The sequence below is a fragment of the Haliaeetus albicilla genome, chromosome 22 (assembly GCF_947461875.1).
Source record: "Haliaeetus albicilla chromosome 22, bHalAlb1.1, whole genome shotgun sequence".
Taxonomy (NCBI): Eukaryota; Metazoa; Chordata; class Aves; order Accipitriformes; family Accipitridae; genus Haliaeetus; species Haliaeetus albicilla.
In genome coordinates this window covers 23,484,158-23,508,536 of record NC_091504.1, presented here as the reverse complement: position 1 = coordinate 23,508,536, position 24,379 = coordinate 23,484,158, and the positions used below count along the sequence as shown (strand labels likewise).

Sequence of the window (24,379 nt, the reverse complement as noted above, 5' to 3'; positions counted from 1 at the left end):
TTATCCCAGACTGTCCTTGTATGTGTCCCCCCAGGAGAAGTTTCTTTTTCATCTGTTAACCTGGCTTCAGGGATGTAGTGCATCCTAAATGAGTAAAGCATTTCCTAGCGCTCCCTCACCCCAGGTCAAGTTAAACGTATCCCAAGTTTTCTGAGCAACCAGTTGACCAGGCATAGCCAGCACTGAGCACTGGCAGAGTGTACAGACACAGACCTCTGAGACAATTTCACACAATAAAACAGACCCACCTTTACGGCTGGGTGGTTCCTCCTTACTATTTGTATATTCAGCCCGTGTAAAGAGAGAGCTGTGTAGCTGACAGGCAGCCTACAAGGTTTTCTGTTCAGTGGCTTTACAGTGGGAAATGTCTTCTTGTGATTATGCTTTAGAATTATGTAAGTAGTTTATAAAACATAATAAAGACGTGATCTTTTGCTGAATAGTTAATCAATGGCTGCATTTGGGCAGGTTAGAGGTAGTTGCCATCACGTACAGCCTGTTTTTCTTATGTGCTGTCAGCCAGTGTATTCACATACCACCCATCCCTGCTAATGTTCTTCTGAGAGCCATTAATCAACCATTAGTTATTAATAAATAGTCTTTAATATAATGTTTGACTATTTGGGGTATTCTCAGACCTCCCAACAAGCTGATTTTTTTGCATTCCCAAGAAGACATTTCCAAAAAAAAAAAAGAAAAAGTATGTTGTAATCCTGAATACACATGAAAGCATATTGGACAGACTTAAATAAATATTGTACTGCAATGTTTTTATTATTATTTTTTAGACGCACCAGAAGATTAGTCGAACTCAGAGGCAAAGACAGCCCTACCAGTCCAAGTTGACTGGTAGGACTAAGGCTCATGAAAGCAAGAGAAGAATGTATTAAAAAACAATTGTGTTTGCTTTCATCTTGTTTTTCCACACCCATTAGCAGAAAAAATAAGTCTAGATGACCCTGGTCACAAGGAAATGTTTTTCAAATTCCTCCACTCCACTTTTATCTACCAGAAAAAATAATAGTTGAAAGAGAGCAACAGATTCAGTTTCCCTTTATCCAATTTATTTTAGGGGTTTGGACTGTAATCTGGCATCAGTTGCACTACCAAAAAAATAAACCCCACATTTCAAGAGTCACTCCATCTGAAAGATATTAGCAAGATGAGAGGAGTGGAAGATGTATTTCAGGGGGGCACTGAGTACTTTTGAACTTATTTCCCTCCTTGTTTTTAAGGTGAAGCAACTCCTTTTTCCCAGCTCCTCATGCGTTTAAAGCTGCATTTGCCAAAACATTTGCAAAAACCCCTCTCTGTTAAGAACAATCCTTCTCTGACTTAGTATGACCTAACATGTCTCTTCCACTTGCAAAATCTACAGTAATGCTGACTTTGGCCTTAAGTACACTCTTTGAATATTTACATTTCTTAAGTTTGAAAAGAATTTGACTCCATCCGAGTGCCCACAGCCATCTTGTGGTCACAGTCTAATTTAAGAGACACACATGCAGTAAATACAACTCGGTCACAGGGCAGTGTCCAAACACTTTCCTTGGAACAGCCCCGGGAACTTGGTCACGTGCAGAAATTTCCCCATTTCAAAGCGAAGAAAGGAGGAGTCACAAGCAGAGGCAGATATAAAATTCATGTGGTCATAGCCTGAATGGTTTTTTAGATGCAGCCATGCCCTTGGTTTTATATTTCCAGAGGAGCTTGTGCTGATAGTCTTTGTAGAGACAAATGCCTGAGCACCCCGCTCCATTGCTGTTGATGATCTCCCATGTGCTCCTAACCCTCATGCATGTGCCCTATTTTGCCACAGGAATCGCTATGTTTTCTTTAGACCTTTAAAATACACCAAAAGCCTTCTTTCACAGAAGCTGAGCTCAGGTTATGTTCCTCTCTTATGGGGAACATGCCTGACATCAGTGCGATTAGGAGACATGCATATCAGAGTCCAGACTGATGAGACCTGCCCTAAGCCTTTCCTCTAAACTGGAGTTGAAGCTTTGCTGGATTTGAAGCTTTTTCTCTTGGCTTTGGGTCTCATTTCCCTCCTGCTTCTCAACCTTCCTGGTTTGTGACAAGAGTCCCATTAAGCGAAAAGGTTGTCTTCTAGCCTGAGAAAGAGCAGTAAGAACAGAGAGCACTTGGGAGAAAAACGGACTTGGTTGTCAAAGCTATGGAGGTCCCTTCTGCGGGCACAAGAGGTTTGGCTCAGCCTGATAACCCTGCTATGGTTCTTGAAGGTTCTAGGTAGAAGCACTTGGCCATTTCACGTGGCTTGCTTGGATCAGTTCTCCCACGTGCTGAATCTGGGCATGTGTAAGACACGACCCACAGGCCACGTTGTGATGGCTGCCAACCATGCAGCAGGGCCTGCGTTCATTGCGTTGCCTTTCTTTGTATTTTTCTGCAGAAGCCCAACGCAGGCCTTACTATGCTGACTATTCCCCAGCGCGGAAGTACATTCATACCCTTTGCACCAGCCACTATCTTGACCTCTTCATCACGTTCATCATTGGGGTCAATGTCATCACTATGTCGATGGAGCACTACAACCAGCCAAAGGTAAGAGCCACCCATCAATGTGTCAGCTGTGAAACGCAGCAGCGTGGTGTAGCAGAGGGCCTGAGGACCATATGCTGTTCCCTTGGGATACCATTGACCAGTGAGGTCTGCAGCCAGCCCTGCTTGGACCTGGGACCATTCCCTGGTGTTTGAAAGGCTCGTCAGGCTCCAGACTCAGCACTGCAATCCGTCTAACTCTAGACCAGCTCTACCATTTGGGAGTCATTTGCCTCAGCCAAAAGCTTGATTTCCCTGCTCTTGCATAAAAAACAGAGAATAAGGCTAATGGAGAGTGAACTAAACTTTTACTAGGAAAAAAACAGTCCAAATATTTCCTCTCCTGATCCCAGCTGTGACTGACCCTCAGACAGTAAAACAGTCCAGAATTTTAGAATATTCCACTAACAGATACAGTTAATGCATGCAGAGCAACGTTTCTTTTCCTCAATGAATTTAGCATAAACCAACTCTTAAGTACAACCCGTCTTTTCTTTATGTATCATAAAATCCTTCTGTCCCAAGAAAACCTTTGGCATAAATCATATAGCCTGTTCATTTGCCGCATAGATTAATCTTAGATAGCATTATCCTTCATGGAGCTCAAGGCTCACTGTTTACTTTTCTAGTATTTCCTGGTCTGCCAGGTAACCTGCAAATGCCTCCTGGAAGCCAAGCCAGAGGGGCACCAAGCCACAGGGTAATGCCTGTGTGTTTTACACCAGCTGACTGTGTGCTTTTCTGCCCCATAATTCTTTTGCATAACAGCCTTTGTTTTGCATGTAAATGTTACTTACCCAGATTAGGTCTAATTTATACTTTTTTTACATCCATGTAAAACACGGTGGTGTAAATCTGAATGCAAACCATCACAAATGATACAAAAATACAGGCTTAGGCAGTGTGCTTCAAATGAAATAGCAAATTGTCCCACATTCTTTTAAATTGCCATTTTATTTTAGGCACTGGAACAAAAGTAGGGGTAGTAGTGCGTTGAGGAATGCCAACATCTGAAAAGCTTTCAGCTCTTGTTCCCAAAAAAATCAGTGCATGTTCATCCCACATATCTGGGATCAGCAAAGCACAGTCATCTCACAAATGTGACGAGGAGAGCTTTCCTGTGGCCTGAGGCTTTCTCTGTCAACAAAGCAGACATTACTTTGTGGACTCCTCTATTGCATTTTATTTCCAGTTGTGTCTGTTTTGATGTTCACTGTTATCAATTTTTATCATGAGACCTAGACTACATTTAACTAAATTCTCCTTCCCTCCCTCCTCTCCCCAAATCTCTACCCAACCAAAGAGCTGTTTCACTCTGCAACTATCTATTTTAAGGTCCCAGCAAGATTCTTTTGCTATTGTTGGCCTACAGTTCCAATGAAATCCATTATAAACACTCATCATCTTAAAGTATAAACACTGCAGATTCCTGACTTCCGAGAGCAACTCTATAGAGAGCGTGAACATTGCACCAAATATGGATATACTTCGCCCAGCTCTAGAGATGTAACATTTTTCAAGAAGGCAAGATTTAATCCATCTCCAACATTATTTATTTTTTCTGAGTGTTTTAAGCAAAGCCATTGTCCTAAGGATTGCCATGCTGGAATAAAGAAATGATCCATCAAGTCTTTTATTCTACTCAAGGCTAGGCAGTTCAGAAGAAGTAAACTTTATTAGATGGCAAAGGGGTAAAATTTTCTCTCTGACCCAGACTGAACAATTTCTGCACTGAACTTGGAGGATTGATAGCTCTTGACATTTTTAGCACAACTACTTTTAGTGCTTATGAGGTTTTTGTCTGCATCAGTGTCTAATCCTTTATTTGAGTTTTGCTGTGTGATTTAGTGCAGTTTTGTAACTGAGCTCAGCAAGCTATTAGGACTTTACTTCTTACATCTCTGTGCCTATGCCACTCTTGTGCCTGCCAGTTCCTCTGCAGGGGCTCTAGGAAAGGATATCTTGGGCTCGTCTAACTGGTCTCTCTCTTTTCAGTCCCTGGATGAAGCCCTGAAGTACTGCAACTATGTGTTCACCATAGTTTTTGTGTTCGAGGCAGTTCTGAAGTTGGTGGCATTTGGTTTTCGAAGGTTCTTTAAGGACAGGTGAGAGTATTTTAAACTCCTGTGCATTTGGGATAGAGCTGTACTGACCCAGTTTCAAAGCCAGATGCTGGGTAAATGTAGCGTTACTATGATTGTACTACATGCTGTGTGCAAGGAAGAGCAAAGGGCTGTCTCTCCATAGGTGCAAACTTTATAGTGTAGGAACTAAAATTTCTAAGAACTGCTGGTACTGCTTTGCAGAAGGAATTCAGGAAACCTTATAAAATTCTGGATACATCCTTTCCCCCAGTATCTGCCTCTCCACCAGGTCCAACCGGCTCAGCTTAGAGGTGAGAAACAACCTGTTGGCATCATTCCAGTCCTCAAAAGAGTAGTTTTCACAACCCAAGGTCACAGAGTTCCTCAGAAAAAGTCTCCTCTGCAGTCAAAACCAGTCCTTTGGTAGACCACTGGCTTTGTAAATCCTTTGGCAAAGACAGAGGTAGTTGTGTTCAGCCCCACTGCCTTCAGATCCCAGCTGCAGAGACCTACCAATCTTATTCTGCCTCAAATTTAGCCAGAAGCAAATATGTATGAAAGCACGTTGTGGTCTGGTGACTTGCTGGGGAGCAGGGTAAGATTGGACACTTTTCCACGCGATCGGCTTGTTTGATTCATTTATCCTGACTGAGCGGTTGGAAGCTGCTATGAGCAATATTACTTATGAGGGAAATTGCCTGGGAAAGACACTCAGTTTCTTCACATCTTACTGTCTTTCTAGTGCTGGTGTGGAAGGCCGTTTACAAGTGTTAGGCTATAAATCAATGAAGATACTCAAGTGAAGTAATTCAAAAGACAGGTGACATAACATGGGAGCAGCTGTATTGTATCACATCAAAGGTCCCTCTAGCCTAGTATCTTGTCCCTGAGAGTGGCTCCAAGTGGATAGCAGGGGGATGATAGGGACCTGGAAGTAAGCAGGGACACTTCCCACTCACAGCCTACAGCAGCTTGTGGCTCAGAGGCTGTCTATGCCAGCTGCAGTGGGTTGATCTTGTACCATGTAGAAGGTCATGAGCTCAGATATGAGAGAGGAGAAGCGTTTAGGATTTGCTTGTGCTTGTTATTAACAGATAATTCTCTGCTCTTGGGTTGTCTGTCTGTGTATGACTTTTTTTTTTTTGTCCTTCCTCTCTTTGTCTATTAGGTGGAATCAGCTGGATTTGGCCATAGTTCTGTTATCAATTGTGGGAATCACGCTGGAGGAAATTGAGATGAATGCTGCACTGCCCATCAATCCCACAATAATACGCATCATGCGGGTGCTGAGAATAGCAAGAGGTATGGCCTGCTCCGTAGGTCTCCAGCCATCCCTCCAGACACCCATTTGTTTGGCCATTTGTTCTTCTAGTCCTGCTGTTTCAGTTCAACTTGAGAACAGTTAGGCAATGAGGCTGCAAAATGTCAATTCAGAGACAAGCTAGGTGGGGTTTCATGGGTATTTCCAGTGGCATCTTAGATTTGTCTCTAATTCAGACCTGGGATCACAAACCTTTTTACTGATCCAGACAAGAGTGGGAAGCAGTGGAGAAGGGACGATCAGAGCTTGAGATGATGCTTTTCACTGATGAAGTGTCTCACCATCACTCTCCCATTTCCTATTTTCCTGCTAGGGCACACTGGAGTTATTCTGGCTTTTGGTCTGTTTTACTGACGTCCTTAACATTAATTGCTGTAGGAAGTAGTCAGGATGTTCAGATGTTCTGTGGGCCCTGCCAGGATGCAATGAGCTTGCCATCCGTATGAATAGATGCAAGCGAGATGTAAACCTGAAGCTAGATTTCCTTTATTTCCTTTTGCTTGAAATATTTCCCAGCCCTGCTGATCAGGTTTTGATTCTCATTGTAGTGCTGAAACTGCTCAAAATGGCCACTGGGATGCGAGCTCTCCTGGACACAGTGGTACAAGCGCTTCCCCAGGTAAGCCCTCAGACTTCATCCATGCCCAGTTTGTTCCCCTTGGTGTTCTGTGCCTTTAGGACCTGGGGACAGCTCTGTGCCACCATGTTTGGTGGGCACTAGAAGTCAGCTGGGGAGGATATCAGCTTTCTCTGCTGCCACCAGGGCCTTGGTAGCAGAGTTTTGCATGGCACATCCTGCTCACATACTATGTGTTACATGGGAGAACCGGAATAATGGAAAAAGAGTTCACAGAGAGCCAATTGCTGTAGGCAGAGCTCTTATAAAACATAGATTTCACTGGCAAGTTCAGGAAACACAAGGATAGACAGAGAAAGCTATTGGTGAAAGCCTTAGAAGTAGACAGCTTCCAGCTCAGCAGTTTTCTTTGTGAGACAGGAGCAACCATGTTTATTGACAGAGGAGCTGCAGACTTTAAAAGGCGAATGGGGAAGATGTTTCTGAGTGTTAAAAGCTTGAAGTGGGGTCTCAAATCACCATATTCTCATGAGCTGCAAGAGGAACAGTGATGCTGCCAGTCTTAATGATATTTGATAGAACCCTTCAAGTGTTCAGTTCCTGGGACCACTTTTTTATGGATCTATTCATTTAAAAAAAGAAGGAAAGAAACTTTTTGCTGACTTGCACTCCTCCCTCAAAAAGATCTAAAGTACATCAGAAGAATTCCAAGAAGTTTAGGATTCCTTTGTTTTTAAAATCTTACGCTACTTAAGCTGTGTTCTGCTAGTTTGTGAGTTTGATTGTCCGAGTCCTAATCTTTCAGTCTTTAGAGTCAGTTCAGCTGCCTACACATTCCAATTTCATGTATCACCAGGATCCCGTATCCCACCAGACAGTACTGGAAACATTTACTGCCATGCTTTACCCACAAGTGAGTACCAATATGAGGTGCCAGGCCATGAAGAATGAGGCAGAAGACCTCTGCTGCCTTCTTCTCTGAGCTGGCAATTCAGAAGCAGCACTTTTAGGATGCACAAGCATGGTCAGACAAGTCCTTAGTTTTCAACGCCTCCAAAACATCCCACAGCAGAGTTGCTGGAAGGAGCTTTACGAGTGGGCCCACTCCATTCTGTGTAAAAGGCAGTGTAGTGTGCCCTGGCAAGGACCGGGAGAGTCAGGCCTCAAAGGCAGAGGCTTGGCCATCCAAACTGTGGCTTGGCCAAAAGCAGACACGGTGTAGACATCTCTTGCAGAGTATGAGTGGCCCTATGAGAATCAGTAGAACCAGTACATGTAATTACCCAAATATACCCCTATGAATTAGTTGCTAAGTACAAAGAAGCCTATGATCTATTCAAAATGAACTGGAAAACAAGGGGAATTTCTTTTTCTTGGAAAGACCCATTTACTTTTCATCACTGCCATAAAGATGTTTCTAATCTGAGATATTTACCCTTTGGTATTCAGATTTCCTTTTCAGTGAAGGATTTTGGCTGAGACTAAAGCATGGAATTTACCAACCTGACCCCTGTTTTGGCATTTCAAGAAAGCATTTGATTTGTGTCTATTTTTTTTCTTTCGAAAACATTGTGATTACAGAGCATATTTTCTCTCTCTCCTTGTTTTCTCTCCCCCCCAAACAATAGGGTGGCTGCAGGCCAGGCTTTTTGTTTCCTTGGGGTGTTTTTGCAGTTTACATTCAAACCAAAGTCTCTTTTAAAGGGAAATCCCCAGGGATATTCCAAGCAGATCTTGTGCAGATAAAAATGCCATTTTGTCCTCCAGTGAAATTCAGAAAATGAGAAGGGAAGTTTGGGAAGACCTCTCTGACAACAATCACTCTTCATAAAGCTACAGCTTTCATTTCAAAGGCAGGGGAATAGTTCCTACCCCAGTTAATTTAGCAGTCTAAAACCACAGCTGGAAAATCCTCATTGAATGTGTCTGCTAAGTGACAAGAAAAATGAATTTGATCTTTATTCATTAAGGTTTTGGCAAAATTCTTGTCTGGTGTATGTAGAATGTCCATTTACGGGCTTACGATGACGGTATTGTCATTGCAGTACACATTTTTTTCTTTCTCTTTTGGGTTATTTTCATCAGTTTCCTATTTGTTTTTATTCAGCCGCCGATATAGCTTGCGTAACGCTTAGAGAACCAACTACCCCAGACTTGGGGGAATGTTAGCATTTTGATCCAAGATTGAAGCTGTCATGGTACAGGCTTAGTCTCCTCTTCTGGAACTTCAGACTGACCTTGAGCTGCTGGTTTCAATGCGGGAAGACTTCCTAACCTACTGCATCCTCCTTGTCTGGTAGCCTCATGTCTACCAGTTCAGAGATCTCCTCCTCCTCCATGTCTCTGAAAAAAATGAGTTGGAGTAGAGGAGAACAAATGAAGAGAGGCAAGAGAGACAGAAAGAATAATCAGGGCAAGATCTCAAAATGGCACCTTTTTTGCCCACCACTTGTAAACTTGTAAAAATAAAACTTGTAAACTTGAAATAGATCCACTGCTTTAACCTGAGCAACTAAAAAGAGCTGGGCTAGCATGACCAACACTGACTTCATCATTTAGACATTGCCAGTCCTAATTAAGCCAGTTCAGTGCTGCCATTCACAGACCAAAAACTCCCCTGTGATTGCAGAGGCCTGCTCCTAGCATAACACAAGCCACACAGCTCTGCACTGAACTTCAGCATGTCTTTTAAAAGCCACCTGGTCTTGTTTTAAGGATGCAAAGTGTTAGGCAATCAGCCATCCCCTATTGATTCTTCCAGTAGATGTTTACTCCTCCTGCTAAAAAAAATCTGGTGTTTTTAGTCTGAATTAGCCAAGTTTGTTTTTTCATTGGATGTAATTTTTCTTTGTTTCTTTTAGAACTTCTCCGTTTTGGAGCAATAAGAGATAAAATAATCTCTTGCAGTCTGGCAAACAGAAGAACATTGAATTCCTTTAATATCTCAGTATGAAGCAGGTTTTCAAGACCTGTTTCAAGTGTTTTCCTCTTTTTTATGAGCTCTGGCCCCATTAAGGCTGTATAATGAATTATACCACTCTTATGCTTCAGCTGAATATTCCCTTGCTTATACATCTGGTGGCTGCATCGGTTTTGTGAGCAATGCCTGCCCTGTAAGACTCCTATTTGATGGTAATCCTTTAGTCCTTTTCACATTCCCTGCTTTCCAAAGTACAGTCCAGCCTTTCTGTAGCATGGCCTGCACTTTGCTCTCGGATTTGTAACTTTGCATTTGGCTGGGTTAAAATGCTCATTGTGTAAGTAAGTGAATCCACCATACCAAGCAGCCCAGCTCAGTCTGCACAGCACTTCTTCTATCAATTGCCAGTAAGAAAACCTGCAGTCAATGTGAAGCTGCCAGTACTCTTCCTGATGGAGAGGACAAAGTAGAATCCAGTCCAATCACCATCCTGGCTCTACAGGGCCAATAATAGTAAAATGTGGAATTTTCCTATCAAAAGATCTGGGTTCTTTTTCCTTCATTTTTCTCACTTGGTCTGTGGATGGCACATTAATTAAATGCAGGACTGTACAGTATATCTCCTGTTTGTCTTCAAAGCTTGGAACTCCCCCCAGATGGACTCTGTGCCAAGAAAAAAGTGAAGAACTCCCCGTTCTATCAGTGTCCTGAAGGACAGAATCTGTAGTTAGCTCCTGTCCAGGAGTTTAACTCTTCTTGGTGCTGTAATTCCTGTGCTTATCTCAACTCCAGCTCTTGAAGAGGTTTTCTGGCATTGTCTGACAGCAGTTGTGGGACAGAAACAATAGTCTGCTTTTGCCAGACACTGAAACCCCACAGTGACTGTGAAGCTCAGAGAGCAAGAATAGAAATGTCTTACCAGCAAGCATTGCAGATGAGACAGATTTTGGAAGATAGGTATGTGTGCTATGCTGCACATTGGAAAGAAGTACAGAGATGCCTGAGAGATTTGAGTAGCAAAGCAGAAGTCATTAGGTAAAGAAACCACCTTTCTGCTGGCTGTTAGCACTGGTCTCTGTGGGACCAAGTGGATACACAGAAAGGGGAGTCCGTTCAGTTCAGCTAGTGGCCTTGTGGTTGCACCAGTGAGATGACTTTAGCCTCCAAGGTTGTCCGTCTGGCCCTTTCCACTAGTCCTGGAATTCACACAGATGGCCTCCGTTTTCCAAGCAGACAAATATGTCCATTTTCTCTTGGGTATAGTGCATAAATTAGCCTGTGTTTTCCTGCTGCCAGGATTATTGCTTTGGCTGGAGAGTGCTGGAAGGAAGATGAGGAGGACTCGTGTCCTTGGAAAGAATTGGCAGGGGCTTAGTTTTATGAGAAATTGCTCTTGACAGGCATTCCAGGGAGCTGTGTGTGTTGCCTGCATGGACAACTGAAATGCCAAGGTGTGGGCCAGTGATGCAGAAATAATTGATGTCAGAGCAGGAAGAGGCACAAGAGGAACTGTAGTGTGCTTCAGCCAGCCATTGCAGGAATGGGGCAGCAGAAGACTGTATTTCATCAATGCCTCAGGCCAGCAGGATCTAGAGGGATTTGGGTAGGATCACACAGCTGACAGTGCAGCAGAGGAGTGATAGTGCCCAGGTGGTTGGTGTCCTGTTGTACGTGATCAGTGCAAGACACTTGCATATCACAACCTGGCATAGTTGCTCTGTCTGCCTGCAGATAGTGGCATAGGTCAGAGGTTGAACTCTGATGGGACATGCAGTGGTGCTTAGCTACTAGAGCCTCACTTAGGAGGAGGCAAAAACCTAATAGCAATGATGTCTGCAAGAGTAAAGCAGAGACAGCCTCCCCAGGCCACACAGGAGCAGGGGGAGAAGGGTTTTGCTGGGTTTGTGGAGAGGACAGTCACTTTCCTTGCTGCTGAGCAGGGTTATTCCAGGGCTTTTGCAATGGTAGATCATAGATTCAGCTGAGTGGTGAAGGGTGGTCGTTCTTCATACAGGCCCTCCCTGCTCCTCTGGGTGGGATGGAGGACTCTGCCTCTCTCCCCACAGCATCCCTCTGTCCCAGGCACACAGACACTTTTGCCAGCAGTATATGACAGCCAGGATGCCAGAAAGTGAAGGTCCAGGAGGAATCACAGAATCACCAGTGTCTCCATCTTGTCTTGTGGCTTCTCTGAGATACTTTAGGGCACCAAGAACATCTCCAAGAGGTTGTTCATCTCTGCTTCACTCGCTACAGGCCACAGCCTCCCCTCAACACTGGAGCCACAGCAAATGATGGACAGCCCCTGGCTGCCAGAGAGAGGGGTTATCTGTAGTTTCTTCTGCCCAGCCAAAGGCACCTATCCAGTTTGATGGATAAGCAGAGCATGGGCTGACCTGTTCAGTACTGCTAGAGCAGAACCACTTCCCAGAGCCTGCTTGGATGACCGGCTGCCAAAGTGGAGGTTGCTGACCAGAGCTGGATCTCTGTCCCTGATGGAGAGTCCAGCACAGGCATCCCAGCCTTTGGCTGCTGGAGAAAAGTGCCTGGATATGCTCCATCCCCCTCCCATTCCTCCCAGCAACATGATTCATGCATAATCTTTTTCTTGCCTGGTCTCAGTAGATCTCAAAGTGCTTTAGAGGCATTAATTAGCTGTCCACAAGGGTATTACAAATGGGTACGTTGAGTTACAGGAGAGGAATGACTCACTCAAGGTCACAGACATACATACAGTCTGCCTTCTCTGCTACTCAGCAACCGCTGGCTGACCTCGCTGCCTCCACCTCAGCCCATCTCTGAGAACATGTCTTGGGTCCTTCTCTGTGCTTAGGCCTTGGTGATGGCCATGGGCTGCAGAAGACCTTCCTTTCCTTTCCTGAGGGTCATGTACCAGAGCACCATGGGCTAATACTGACAAAATATTAAACCTGGCACTGACTTGTACTGATTTAGTACAGCCAGAAGCTACACAAATAGACCTAAGCAAGAGGTGAGCCATTTTGCTCCGCCACATTCTCTTGAGCAGCAGGTGTTTGTGGGCTGCCCTCTCCAAACTCAGGAGCCACCAGCTGCCTGCATGTACCCGTGTGGATGCTACATCTGCAGGGGGTGGTCAGGGCAGCAGGTTGTTCTTGTGCACACAGGGAGAAGCTCTGGATGTCTAGATACAGGGTGGGATGGAGTTTAACAGTAAAGGCAGTCCCATCACCCATCCCAGGATCTTTCACTTGCTGCTGTCCCCCACATCTCTCTTTCACATAGCCATGTTTCCAAATCTGAGTCAGATGTTCAGTCACTTCCCAAGAGATCCTGTGCATCAGCTGAGCTTTGGAACTGCCCATGTGTCTGCTCTCAGCCAAGGGCAGATGCAACCTTAGACACCAGCAAACACCACATTAGCAAACATGCCTCTCAGCATTTTTAGAGTATGCCTATAGCTGTGATGCCTCAAGCCTATACAGCAAACCCACGAGTGTAAACTGGTCTTTGAAGGACTTGTTATGAGACACACTAGTTCAGTAATGCAATTAGTCATGATCTTAAATACAGAATCTTTTACAAATGCACACTAGATAGTAGGCAAATTGTTTATGAGCAATGTCAGCTCATAACATGCTTTGCTTGTTGAGAGATAGATTATAGTTTTGACTGATAAGCTGGTAATAATTTTGATGTTAGTCTAAATTCTTTGGAATTTCATCAATGCCAAAAGTTTGCAGGCTGATTTATTAGGCATTAAAATAGCAGTAAAATATTCAGCTTATAGGCTTCTTTGAAAAAAATCCAAGACCCTCTTCTGCAGTGCTACAACATCAGGCTTTAATATACACTCAACCTAGAAAACTTGTTTATCACTTTTATTTTCCTTCCCTTTAATTATTTGCTCATTTGCCTCCCTGGCAGTCCGTGTGTGTGCATTTGCACGTGTGCCTGCTTTCTTGTATTTTCTAATTTGCAGTCATTTTGCAGACTGCCTTCTAATGTCTTACAAACCATCAGTGGTCTCACAGACATGAGTTAGGAAACACTATTCCAGAATACAGTACATGCAGATGAAATAATCCAGACCAGCCATCCACATCACTGTATTATCTCTATTATTCCCTGGAGTATGGTAATAATGTTAGTGGAATTGCAAAGCTCTATGTGTAGTAGCCAGTTTAGGCTTTATAGCAATTACAGTCTTCACTGGGTGATTTGACTATTCCCATTTCTTTAATGCAAAAAAACCACCCTACTTCATAAGTGATAGCTGTGTTAATTTTATGATAACAGGTATCATACTAATAACCTTTCTAATGAAATTAAGCAGCGTGGTCAAAATACACAGCAACACTGTGGCTGTGCCACCTCAGAGAAGAAAGCTCTCTCAAACTGAAGAGTTCACTAGAAGGTATCTTGGAGGTCACGACTCCCTCATCCTGACTACCCGAATCACCACCTAGTTCATTTTTATTTAGAGATAAAATGATGCTTGTGACACCATGTCTAACTGGAGAACTTGATTGCTCTATCTCCATTACAAGCCCATAGACACAAGGCATTTAAAAGTGGCAGGAAAGGTAAATGTGACCAGAGTTAGTTGCAGGTAAAATGCAGGTGGTTAGCTGGTCAGGTTACTCTGCCCTTCATATTCTCTGCCTGAATCACAAAAAATCTGCTCTTTTAGATGTTTTAAAGGCTTCGACCCCGTGTAGTGATTGAGTCCAGTGTGGATAACTGTAATGCCATTGTTACTAAAAACCTTTGTGTTCCCTTTAGCATTATTGCACTTCTATTGCCACCCCCTTCAGCCACCTTGCCGTGCATGTTAATACCTCATAGTAGCACACCATGCAGTGTTTGAACTGCAAGGTGCCTGCATTGGTATATGGAATAAGGCTTTTCTTTTGAGACGCTGAAAGCTAAAATTCAGGTAGTGTTATTGAGAAATATCTGTAAAGTGGCAAGGCTAGGCGAGACTTACATCTTACTGGAGTATATGTTCCTTTTCTGAAAGCCCTCCAGGCCAGCAAAGCCTTTGAAAACCAGACAATTCCTCCTGTGGCTTGAGACATGTCTTGTTAATGTCACTGCCTTGAAACCCTCAGCCTTCATGTTCAGAGAGTCTAAAAAGGTGGCAAACAGAAGGGAAAGGCCCTTAAAACTCAAACCAGAGCATAAGGTCACTTAAACTACCATTGCACTGAAGTGCAGTGCTAAGTGCCGCTGAGGCTACAGCTACAGGTTGGCCAAATTACAGATGAAGGCAGCATCCTGGGTAGGTGGAAGGGTGATGGAGAGGTACTAGCCACAGAGACTGCTTTGCGTGTGGGAGTATCTGCTCCTTCCCCGACATGGGAGACTTCTCTGGGTCTATTAAAGCAGACCAGTGAAAGGGGACCAGGGTGTTGGAAGCCAGGGGAGATGATAATTAGCCTCTGGCCACCAGTCCCTCTTTTGCTTATGTTTAAAATGTGATGGAACAATTTAATTCATTAACTCAACTTGCCTGACCCTTGTTCTGCTTTCTCCTTGTGTAGGTAGGGAACCTTGGCCTACTTTTTATGCTCCTGTTTTTTATCTATGCTGCCCTGGGAGTGGAATTGTTTGGCAAGCTAGGTGAGTAATGTGCCTGACACAATTTATTTCATCCGGTTGATGTTTATTTGGTATCTAGCTGTTTCCTTTCTTCCCTCTCTCATTCTTGGGCCTTCCTTAGCTTCACAGCTCATGGTCTGAAGATTAAAGTTTTCTCTTGATCTCAGGGTCGCAGATGACACATAAGGATGTAATACAGAACCTGTCTAATGTGCACACACACACACACATTTAGAGATTTGTTCAACACCACCCTTGGCTGTAGAGGAACTATTTACTGTTTAAATATAATTGTCCAGCATGGATATGTTCACAAAGATGGAAGTTTGCTACTTCATGACACAACATGAGTCTGCAAAGCTGGATGGTAGTCAGATTCGCGCTGGAGAGATGCCACCATAAACACGTCCCTCCTCGGAGCTTCCACCACACTCCGTTAGTTCTGCACTTGGCTAACATTGCTCTTCTAGCTGCCCAAGTCTTGTCTGTCCGTTGTTCTTCTCAGCATCGCCTTCCCCTTTCAACATAAATCAGGAAGCATCCACTGGTTCCTGATTGTCCAGCATCATTTATTCCTCCAGCTTGAGGATACTGCAGAGCTGATCATGAATGTGTCCACCACTAAAAGGAAAATTGGGTGGAGTCAGAGAGAAAACACTATAGCCCTACCTTGCCCAGCTTAGCCAGGCCAAAGCAGTCACTGCCTTTAAACATGCTGTTCGAAGGAGATGTGTCTGCTTTCTCAGTGTTTGCATCCCAATTAGGGCTTCAAGAGCATCAGAAGGGCCCTTTCTCCGCGGTGGTTTTATGGCTGTCATTAATCCCCTTTATGAGTCCAGCCCTCTGCTCGGATTACAAATGCCTGAAAGCAGAATATTTCTTTCAGCCAAAGACAAATTATTTTTCAGTGTTCAACAAATTCAGGGAAAAAAAATTAGTTCTGCATCCACCCCAAATGAAATACTGTGGGGTTTATACTACATATCTAGATATATAGGTACATATTTCTTCAGCCACAAAGATGAAAAATGTCTTATTCACAAAGGCACCTTCTGCTGCTCTGAATCCTTTTTGTATTTGTACGCACACACCTCACCAGTGCCAGCCTCCAGGTAACCACAGCATGTGGTCAGAGATTGGGAAAGCCCTGATCTTGTCTGGGGCAAGCTGCAAGCAGTCAGCACACTGCTTCCCATCCTGATTTAACTGGGATATACTTTCACTTCTTTTTCCCAGTCACTGCTAGTCCATGTCAGCCACAAGAACCATCAGCACTCGCTCCCCAAGACTGGTCATTTGTGGGTTTTTTTCGCTCTTTTTGGTTTTTCTTCCTATTTGGCTCTGAAGTAAATACCTAATAGTGAAATGCCATAGCAAGAGACATTGCTGCCTGTCCTAATGAATATTTAACAAACCTGTGTCTTATGGAAGGAGGGGTATTTCATATGTTCAATTTACATTCATTAGTATATTAATTCTCAGGGGGAAAATGTCAAATTGCTCCACTTTATCTCAGTGAAATATCCCCCATGGTAGATGTACCCTGTAAAAAATAATCAAGACAAGGACATAATCAAGACGATAACAGAAAAAGGATACTGTAGAGCAGTATTTGTTGAGACAGCCCAGCAAATCTGCTTGTTTCCACCTCCTTTTAGATCTCTTTGTGTTGGCTCTGCCTGTTGGGGTAAAGTCAAGAGAATCACAGAAATGTTGGTGGAAGAGGCATCTGGAGGCCCCCACCCAGCCTCCCACTTGAAGCCCCATCAGGAGCTCAAAATAGCTGTGGCTTTGTCCAGCCAAATCTTGAAAACTTCTGATGAGAGAGCTCCCCTACCTCTCTGGTGACCTGTCCCAGGGCTGTTGGGCCCTCCAGATTAAAACAACTTTCCTAATGTCCAACCTGGACCTCCTAAGCCACAGTGTGTTGCTGTCCATTATATCATCTGCCTCCACTGGGAAGAGTTTGGCTACGTGATCTCTGCTGCTGCACTTCAGTAGCTGCAGGCCACCATGAGATCACCACTTAGCAGTCCTCCCCGATGCCATGTATCAGTGTGACATAATCTCAGGGTCTCAAACCAGGTTTGGGGAGGTGCTCTGATTAAGTACTGGCAAATGTGGCTTCACCAACATGCTCTGCTTCTCTCTCCTGCAGACTGCAGCGAAGAAAATCCTTGTGAAGGTCTGAGCCGGCATGCAACTTTCACCAACTTCGGCATGGCCTTTCTCACTCTCTTCAGGGTGTCAACGGGGGACAACTGGAATGGTATCATGAAGGTGTGTGCAGTCTCTGTCTGGGTACTTGCTTCTCTCTGTAGATATCTAGATACAGATTTCAAACAAATTTAGGCAACTCTTGTGTGAAAACAGAAAAGGTTTCTTTTTAAAACTTCAAAATTAGACTTTCCCATTTAAAAGCCAAGTGTATTTTCAAGTGATAATTTCTCCTAAGTCTCACCCAAACTGAAACTTCATTCTTTTTAACATATATATACATAATACTTCAGGAAAATTATGCCAGTTCTTGTGGCTGAGAGGAGTAACCGTGTACTCTGTGCCCTGTGCCTTTGGGACATAACACGATCCTCCTCTTTGTAGAGGATGTAATTCATGGTGTCCATATTTTCTTCTATACATTTTAGTTGTAGCTACAAGCCGTTGTGTCTGGGGTATGGTATTATATGCTTTTCAGTCCTCAGCAGGTTATCTTTGATGCTTCTGTATTTGGAGCCCAAGCAAAGCCCCAGCCCTTGTTAATCCCTCACTTCTCCCTCTCTGTTGCAGGACACTCTTCGGGAATGCACTCGGGAAGACAAGCACTGCCTCAGTTACCTTCCTGTTATCTCTCCTGTCTACTTTGTCACCTTCGTCCTCATCGCACAGTTCGTCCTAGTCAATGTGGTGGTGGCAGTGCTGATGAAGCACTTGGAGGAGAGCAACAAGGAGGCCAAGGAGGATGCTGAGATGGATGCTGAGATCGAGTTGGAGATGTCCAGAGGAGCAACCACCTCGACCAACAGTGGGAGCAGGGGAGGTGCAGTGGCCCCAGAGAGCAGGGCACCCTACAGAAGTCGGGAGACCACGAAGTCGGAGTCAGCGGTGCAGGTGAAGGACCAAGCCCTGGTAATAGCTCACATAATGCATTTGCTCTTCTTGTGCTCAGGGTAGGGAGGGGACAGTTCTCACCAGTCACTGCTGTCTGATCATCAGGCAGTCAGATCCCGAGTGACACAGAGCCAAAGAGGCAGGAGACAAGGCAGCGTGGGAGGAAGGCAGCTCTGCCGGGTTCCCCTACGGCAGAGATGTCACCGCCACCTCCACATCTTGAGTCATCTCAGGAGGGCTCACTGAGGTGGAAGGCAGCTTGAAACACATTCTCCAGGGCTAATGCTGTCCTGACTGTTGTTCTGGGGGAGGGGTGAAAGCCCATCCCTTGCCGTTTCCAGTTCATTCAAAGGTTGTGAATTTTAAGTTCAGAACCATAACAGCCACAGGTCTCTGTCCTGCTCTCCCAGCCGGCGCATTGGTCCTTGTCATTTTAGTGTGGGCAGCAGCACCAGGGAGCAATCTCATAAACCCCTGCGAATGCTGGCACTGTCAACCCTGACACATACAGTAAGGGATGGCATAAATTGCCTTCACACAGACACAGATGTACTGCTCAGCTTCTTTTTAATCCCACTTTGGGATTTCCAGAGGAGCCTCAAGCAGATCATAGCGTGGAGCTCAGGAGGGCATGTCTGGCACTGGTGTAAGCATGCAGCTTCCCACTGGCTTATGCTCTGCTTATGGCATGGCTGACTTGGACGCTGGGAATTGTCAAAGCCCCTCAGCAAGAAGCTGGAGGTTCCTGGGTTGATTTTCCAGACACTGCCTGTTCTCTGATTTCTATTAGTCCTCTAGCAAAATAGGGCAATTGGAAGTCAGGGGGGAAGAAGAGACATGAGATAATTGTCTCATCCCATGTCAGCAGCATATGATTAAGAGTGAATATGAAATTGCTTTGTCACCGTGATCGCAAATAAATCTACCACAAAATCAATGGGGGATTTGAGATTAAATTACATTAAATTAGATTTTTGTAAAATCTATCAGACTCTATTAAGTTAAGTAAAAAGAAATTTAGTTACACAGCGATGGGGAATTCACTATTTGAATGTAGTTTCTAATAGACATTTCTGCAGGTAAATATACCATAAACACCCAGGTTGCTTTTCTTGTTGGGGGAAGAGAGGGCACATCCTTTCACATAGGCTGTGATTGCAAACTGAGTTCATTCTCACTGGGCTTTCCTCATCTTCCAATACCTCCCAAGCACATCAGGAGCCATGCAGAGCCTCCTCTTAGCCCTAGAAAACCCATAGCAAGAGGTGATGCTCCCCAGAGGGAGGACAGCACAAGCAGGGAGCTGGCCACAGATTTCCCCCTGCAGATGAGATTGCTCGAATGCAGGTGAGGATTTGCAAGCCAGGGCTCCCCCTCCCCTGTGTGGTAGTGAGGCAGAGGCACCGCGGTGGAGCTGGGTTGTGGCAATGCCCTCACTCACATCTCTGACACCCAAGCTGTTCTGGGCAGGCATGGATGGCTGGCAGCTCGGTGCTGCACGCCCTGCCAGCTGCACCGAAGAGGTTAAACACGTAGCGCTCTTTATCACTAATCCTGCCACTGATGCTGGCATGAGCACCCTGGAAGGTGTTGCAGGATGCTCTGTATTTTCAGACCATTTGTGCCAGTTTTTGCAGCCCACGTTTCCTTTTCTCTTCCTTCCTGCTCTGGATGAATGGGGCAACTAGGAAATGCCATGGGGCAAAGGTGTTTGAGCATTAAGACCCAGCCTTGCTCTGCTACTGATGCTTTTTATCTCCCTAATTTGAAGGAGGCGCTGAGCTGTGAGAATGTGTCTTTAGCCATCCCAGACTCAGACACGCTGGAGGGGGCAGAGACTCCCATCATGGAAATCCCGTCCTTCTGCTCTGTTTCCCACCATGTCCTGACACCTTCCCACAAAACCGCAGGCCACGAGGCTGAGGTGAATGACTCCGCTCCGTTGCTTCTGCGTTGTGGCATTGTGCTTTGGTGCTGTGCAGCTAGCGGTGGTGTCTGAATTGTCCTAAACCTGTCTCTTCACAGCCACAACAGTAGTTTTCATCTTCTGTCCTTCATACTGCCTTTGCGTGTACAGGAGCTGGGCAAAGAACATGTCTCAGCCAACTCTGCCAGCAGCCTTGTGTGGGACATGAATGAAATACTCTTTTTAGCCAAAAAAAGTCTTGCATTTGGTGTGATGTGATGTGTAAGCAGTCTGTCTTCAAATGATATATCAAGAGCTGGAGGCAGGCAGAGTCTTTTCTTTGTGGAGAGAACAGCCCAATTTGATTTTCTTATTGTTACTATAAGAAGTTGTTTATGATATAGTACTGAGGAAGCAAAGGCATAAGTAGATAAACACGTTAGCCTTTCAGCAAGCACCAGAGCTGTGGATTCAGGAGGTGCTCTGGCGAGATCACCCAGCAGACCAGAAGGGCTGTAGCCCCCTCTGCTCGCTCCTCCCGATCGCACCACGAACCAGTGCCCAGGTCACATCACGTAAAGATATTGCACAGTTTGCCCTGCTGCAGCGCAGTGTCCTCCTTGGGGTGAATGAGCTCCACATGTCCTCCAGTGGGCATGAGAACATGTAAGCCACAGTCAGTGATGAAGATGCACATGCTGTGATGGGAAGCACATTTGCTGTCATGAGAGAACTTGCAGTAGCCATCCAGAGTTAATCTGCTTCAGACTTGGGCCATTTTCTTTTTATTACCTGACCTCTGTTGTGACTATCAAGGCACCTTCTAGTGGCAAGTATCTCGCAGCATCTCCAAGCAAATTCTGGGCTCAGATTAAGCTCTTGATGACCAAGTGGTTTTCCCTGTGCAAGATGAGTGATATGAAGGTATAATCTTCAAGGAAGTTCCCCTGCATAGTTCTGCAGGGTGTCCGTTAGCTTGGCCACCTGGAAGCTGCAGAGCCTCAAAGGGAGATGGTGGGGAAGGCATCCTTCAGGGACAGGCAAAATTTGGGATTCTGTAAATGCAACTGCAAGGGGTCCCAGGTTCCTCTGGTGGAGCTGAGAGCTTGTTACCTCTACAGGGACCAACAGCACAACCCCAGATGCCACCAGCGTTGGTCTGTGCAGGGATGCCAGCATTGACAGGCACAGGCAGGGAGTTACCTCCTGCCCTTGTTGTGCCTCTGCCTTCCCTGCCTCAGAGGCTGCGGGAAATGGCTAAGCTCACTCGCAGGGCTGGAGACGTGTGCCTTCAGATCAGGAGGAGCCCTTCCTCTGGGAATTTTGCCCACAGCTTGTTTGCAGGCTCTTGGCTCTAGGCCTCTGAGAAGTTACAGTATTCCCTCTTCCAGAGTATCCTGCCAGTCACCTTTGCTTACAGAGTATCTTCTGGCCGTTTAATCACCCAGGAAGGGTCATGTCCTGTGGAGGTATTTGCAGGATTATTTATTCTCAAGCTCCCTCTGCACCAGAGCAAAATCAGGGCTTGAACAGACTATTGATTCCCAGACATAAGAAGAGGGAGTTGTGCTCATTGATTAAAGTTGCTTAACTGAGCCTCTGAGCCGCATCACCTAGACTATCTATGGTCAATTTATTGCCTTTCTACTTGGCCTGAGAGGGGTCCCACAGCAAGTAGGCTCCCACCTTGCACATCTCTATCAGATGCCTGGGATCCTCCCAAGCCCTCAGGGTGCCTGCAGGCAGGGTTCACCATACGCAGTCTCAGCAGCGATGGTCCAGGTTAGGCTTTTGTGGGTTTTGAAAGGAGCCACACTGATTTCCAGGGCATGGGATCAGGCTCCTGAGTGCATCGGGTGTTTCCCACCGAAGAGGAGGAGCAGCAGTGCCCATGGTGGTGTGTCTCCAAACCTTCCTAGCTGTTGAGAGCAGCTCACCAGGTGTGAGCCAACACGCTTCCTATCCATGTTTCATATTTCAAGTACTTATTACAGTGGCTTTGAAGCCATATGAAATTCACCCACGTCCCTAACTCAATTGGGTCTCAATAGCTGATACCTTAAAAATTGCAGTTGTTAATGTCAAGAAGGGATTTCTGTTCATTTGTCCCAGCCAGACACGACCAATACTAGATTCTGTAGAGATGAACTGAGATTTAATAGACAGATACTGTGATCCTTCTGTTAGACTACTGAGAAAGTGGAGCAAGACCTTTTGTTCTCTGTGTGGCATTGGGGTGTTAACAATCGCCCACCTGCCTTCAGCTCAGGTGTTGCAATGCTGATAGCTTATTAGCTGTAATGGCCAGAGGCCAACTGGCACAGCCAGACTGCTGATGCACTAATATATCAGACGACAGACCTGGGTAAGGCAGCAGTCAGAGCTTGATGCCAACTATCTGTAAATAACTGCTGCTCATCCCCCCCCATCTTCTCAGCCAAGCTCAACAGGGTAAAAGCATCAAGTAATTTGTCTCGGGATGTGTCTCTTTAGGGATCTGAGGAAGTAAATTTGTGAGCCAGAAGTGTATGGAAAAAACAGATTTAACCAGATCCTTGGTGACCTCCAAACTATCCAGCGAGGGATCTCAGGCCCAGATTTTGCTAGCAGAGAGAGAAAACAGCCCAGCAGAGCAAAGCAAAATACATTTAATTTAAGACATGCAGCTGGGAAAATGTTTTCAATCAGTCACTGGGAGGCTGACGTTAAAGGAAAACCAGAGCGATTAGTCGTACTTTAGATAACATGGTAAATTGTGAGGGAAATGTGTCTAGGACCAAAACCTCGGGGACGGGAGCCAGGTTGCAGGTCCTGTTCCAAGGGCTCATGCTCCCCCAGCACTTGGCAAGTTATGGCACCACCTCTCACAACTGCTCCATCAGCACCGCAGAGACATCATTTGAGTCCCTAAAGCCTCCTGAGACCCCAGGATAAATTTGCTATCAGGTGCCTGAGGTGACAAGGGCCTCAGAGAAGCAGTGAGGGGTCAAGTTTAGGGTTTGTGACATGCTCTGTCTGGGCATTTCCAACCAGATCCATTTCACAGCAAGAGCAAACACAGAGAAATCCCTTTTCTACCCCTGAACAGGCTCCTTCCCCACATACATGCTGCTATGATGTCTTCTCCTTCCCTCTGCCTCCTGCCATGCGGCTGTCTTGTTCTGGGGTCAGTGGTGCCGAAAATGCTCCATGTTGCAGGAGAGAGGCCCCGGGGTCTGCAGTGGTGTTAATGTGTATGTTTAAATGTCTGCGTGTATGTGCGTTTTGGGGGAGATAATCCATGAATTGCCAGAAACACTTGGTACCCTCGGTCATCGTGGCCGAGGACTGGCCCATTTTGCCCATCTGTCCCAGAGTACCTTTGAGGAGAAGGGCATCACCACCCAGGCTGGGCTGAAAGCATCCCTGGGAAAATCAGAGCAGAACAGTGTGAGAAATGCTGGCTTTCGCGTGTGTTTAGAGGGTGGGGCCCCATTTTCCTGGACCTTACTTTTTCTCTGCAGTGTCCAAGAGTCAGCTTAGCGGTGGGTCACTGATGCCTTATTTTACTCCAGCCGCAACTTGAGCTCTTTACTCAGCTAGCACAGCGTAGCTTTGGTATCCCATTGCAGTCACCAGGGCTGCAGACTCTCTGTAAGATGCCAAGAGGAACATCTGCACAAAGTTTTAAAACAAAAAGCAGACGAGAAGGAGATTGCTATAAATTCACCACCAAGATGCTGAATGACCCCATCTCCCTGTCTCCTTACTTTGCAGGGCGATGCAGCCTCTCCGAAGCCACAGGACTCTCAAAACCTGCTGACGGTCCGCAAGATCTCTGTTTCCCGCATGCACTCCTTGCCCAATGACAGCTACATGTTCCGGCCGGTGATGCCAGCGAAAGCCCCTTTCCCCCTCCATGAGGTGGAGATGGAAACGTATCCCTGCAAATCCCAAAGAGGTACTGCTCAACGAGTTTTCCCTTCCTCCTCCTAGCCAAAATCATGGGGCAGCAGGTTACACATGGTGGTGAGATGGGGAGTAAGCAACCCGTGCTGAATGTGGGCTGAGCCAGGGCTTGCTTTCTTCCATTTGATACCATCAGCAGGACTGCAGTTCCCCACAGGCTGCACAATTCCATGTTTTCATCACATCGCTGCCTTTTCTCAGGAGAAAACTAGCAGCTCGGGTGTTTGATTGGCGAGAAGTGGGGCTCCCAAGCAATGTCGCAGGCATAGAGGACAGGCTGTTAGCTGATGAAAAGGATACAAGCTGCACATTTCTTCTGAAGTGATCAGCCCTGACATCATGACTATGAATCAATAAAATCAACATG

The 24,379-nt window shown here is 45.5% G+C and overlaps 1 protein-coding gene across 4 annotated transcripts in view; it reads left to right on the top strand.

Moving 5' to 3' along the window:
- Nucleotides 1-24,379, top strand: part of CACNA1H (calcium voltage-gated channel subunit alpha1 H) — a 256,475-nt gene that overhangs the window by 225,606 nt on the left and 6,490 nt on the right. For 2 of the 4 annotated variants that reach the window (XM_069810453.1, XM_069810454.1), the window contains exons 26-34: nt 2,417-2,568; nt 4,561-4,670; nt 5,818-5,951; nt 6,519-6,589; nt 14,993-15,071; nt 17,209-17,330; nt 17,838-18,158; nt 19,930-20,082; nt 23,821-24,004. In XM_069810453.1, the coding sequence (XP_069666554.1) occupies nt 2,417-2,568; nt 4,561-4,670; nt 5,818-5,951; nt 6,519-6,589; nt 14,993-15,071; nt 17,209-17,330; nt 17,838-18,158; nt 19,930-20,082; nt 23,821-24,004 (1,326 nt within the window). Of the gene's footprint in view, nt 1-2,416; nt 2,569-4,560; nt 4,671-5,817; nt 5,952-6,518; nt 6,590-14,992; nt 15,072-17,208; nt 17,331-17,837; nt 18,177-19,929; nt 20,083-23,820; nt 24,005-24,379 lie in introns of all 4 variants that reach the window. The other 2 variants (XM_069810456.1, XM_069810455.1) reach the window with 2 other exon arrangements.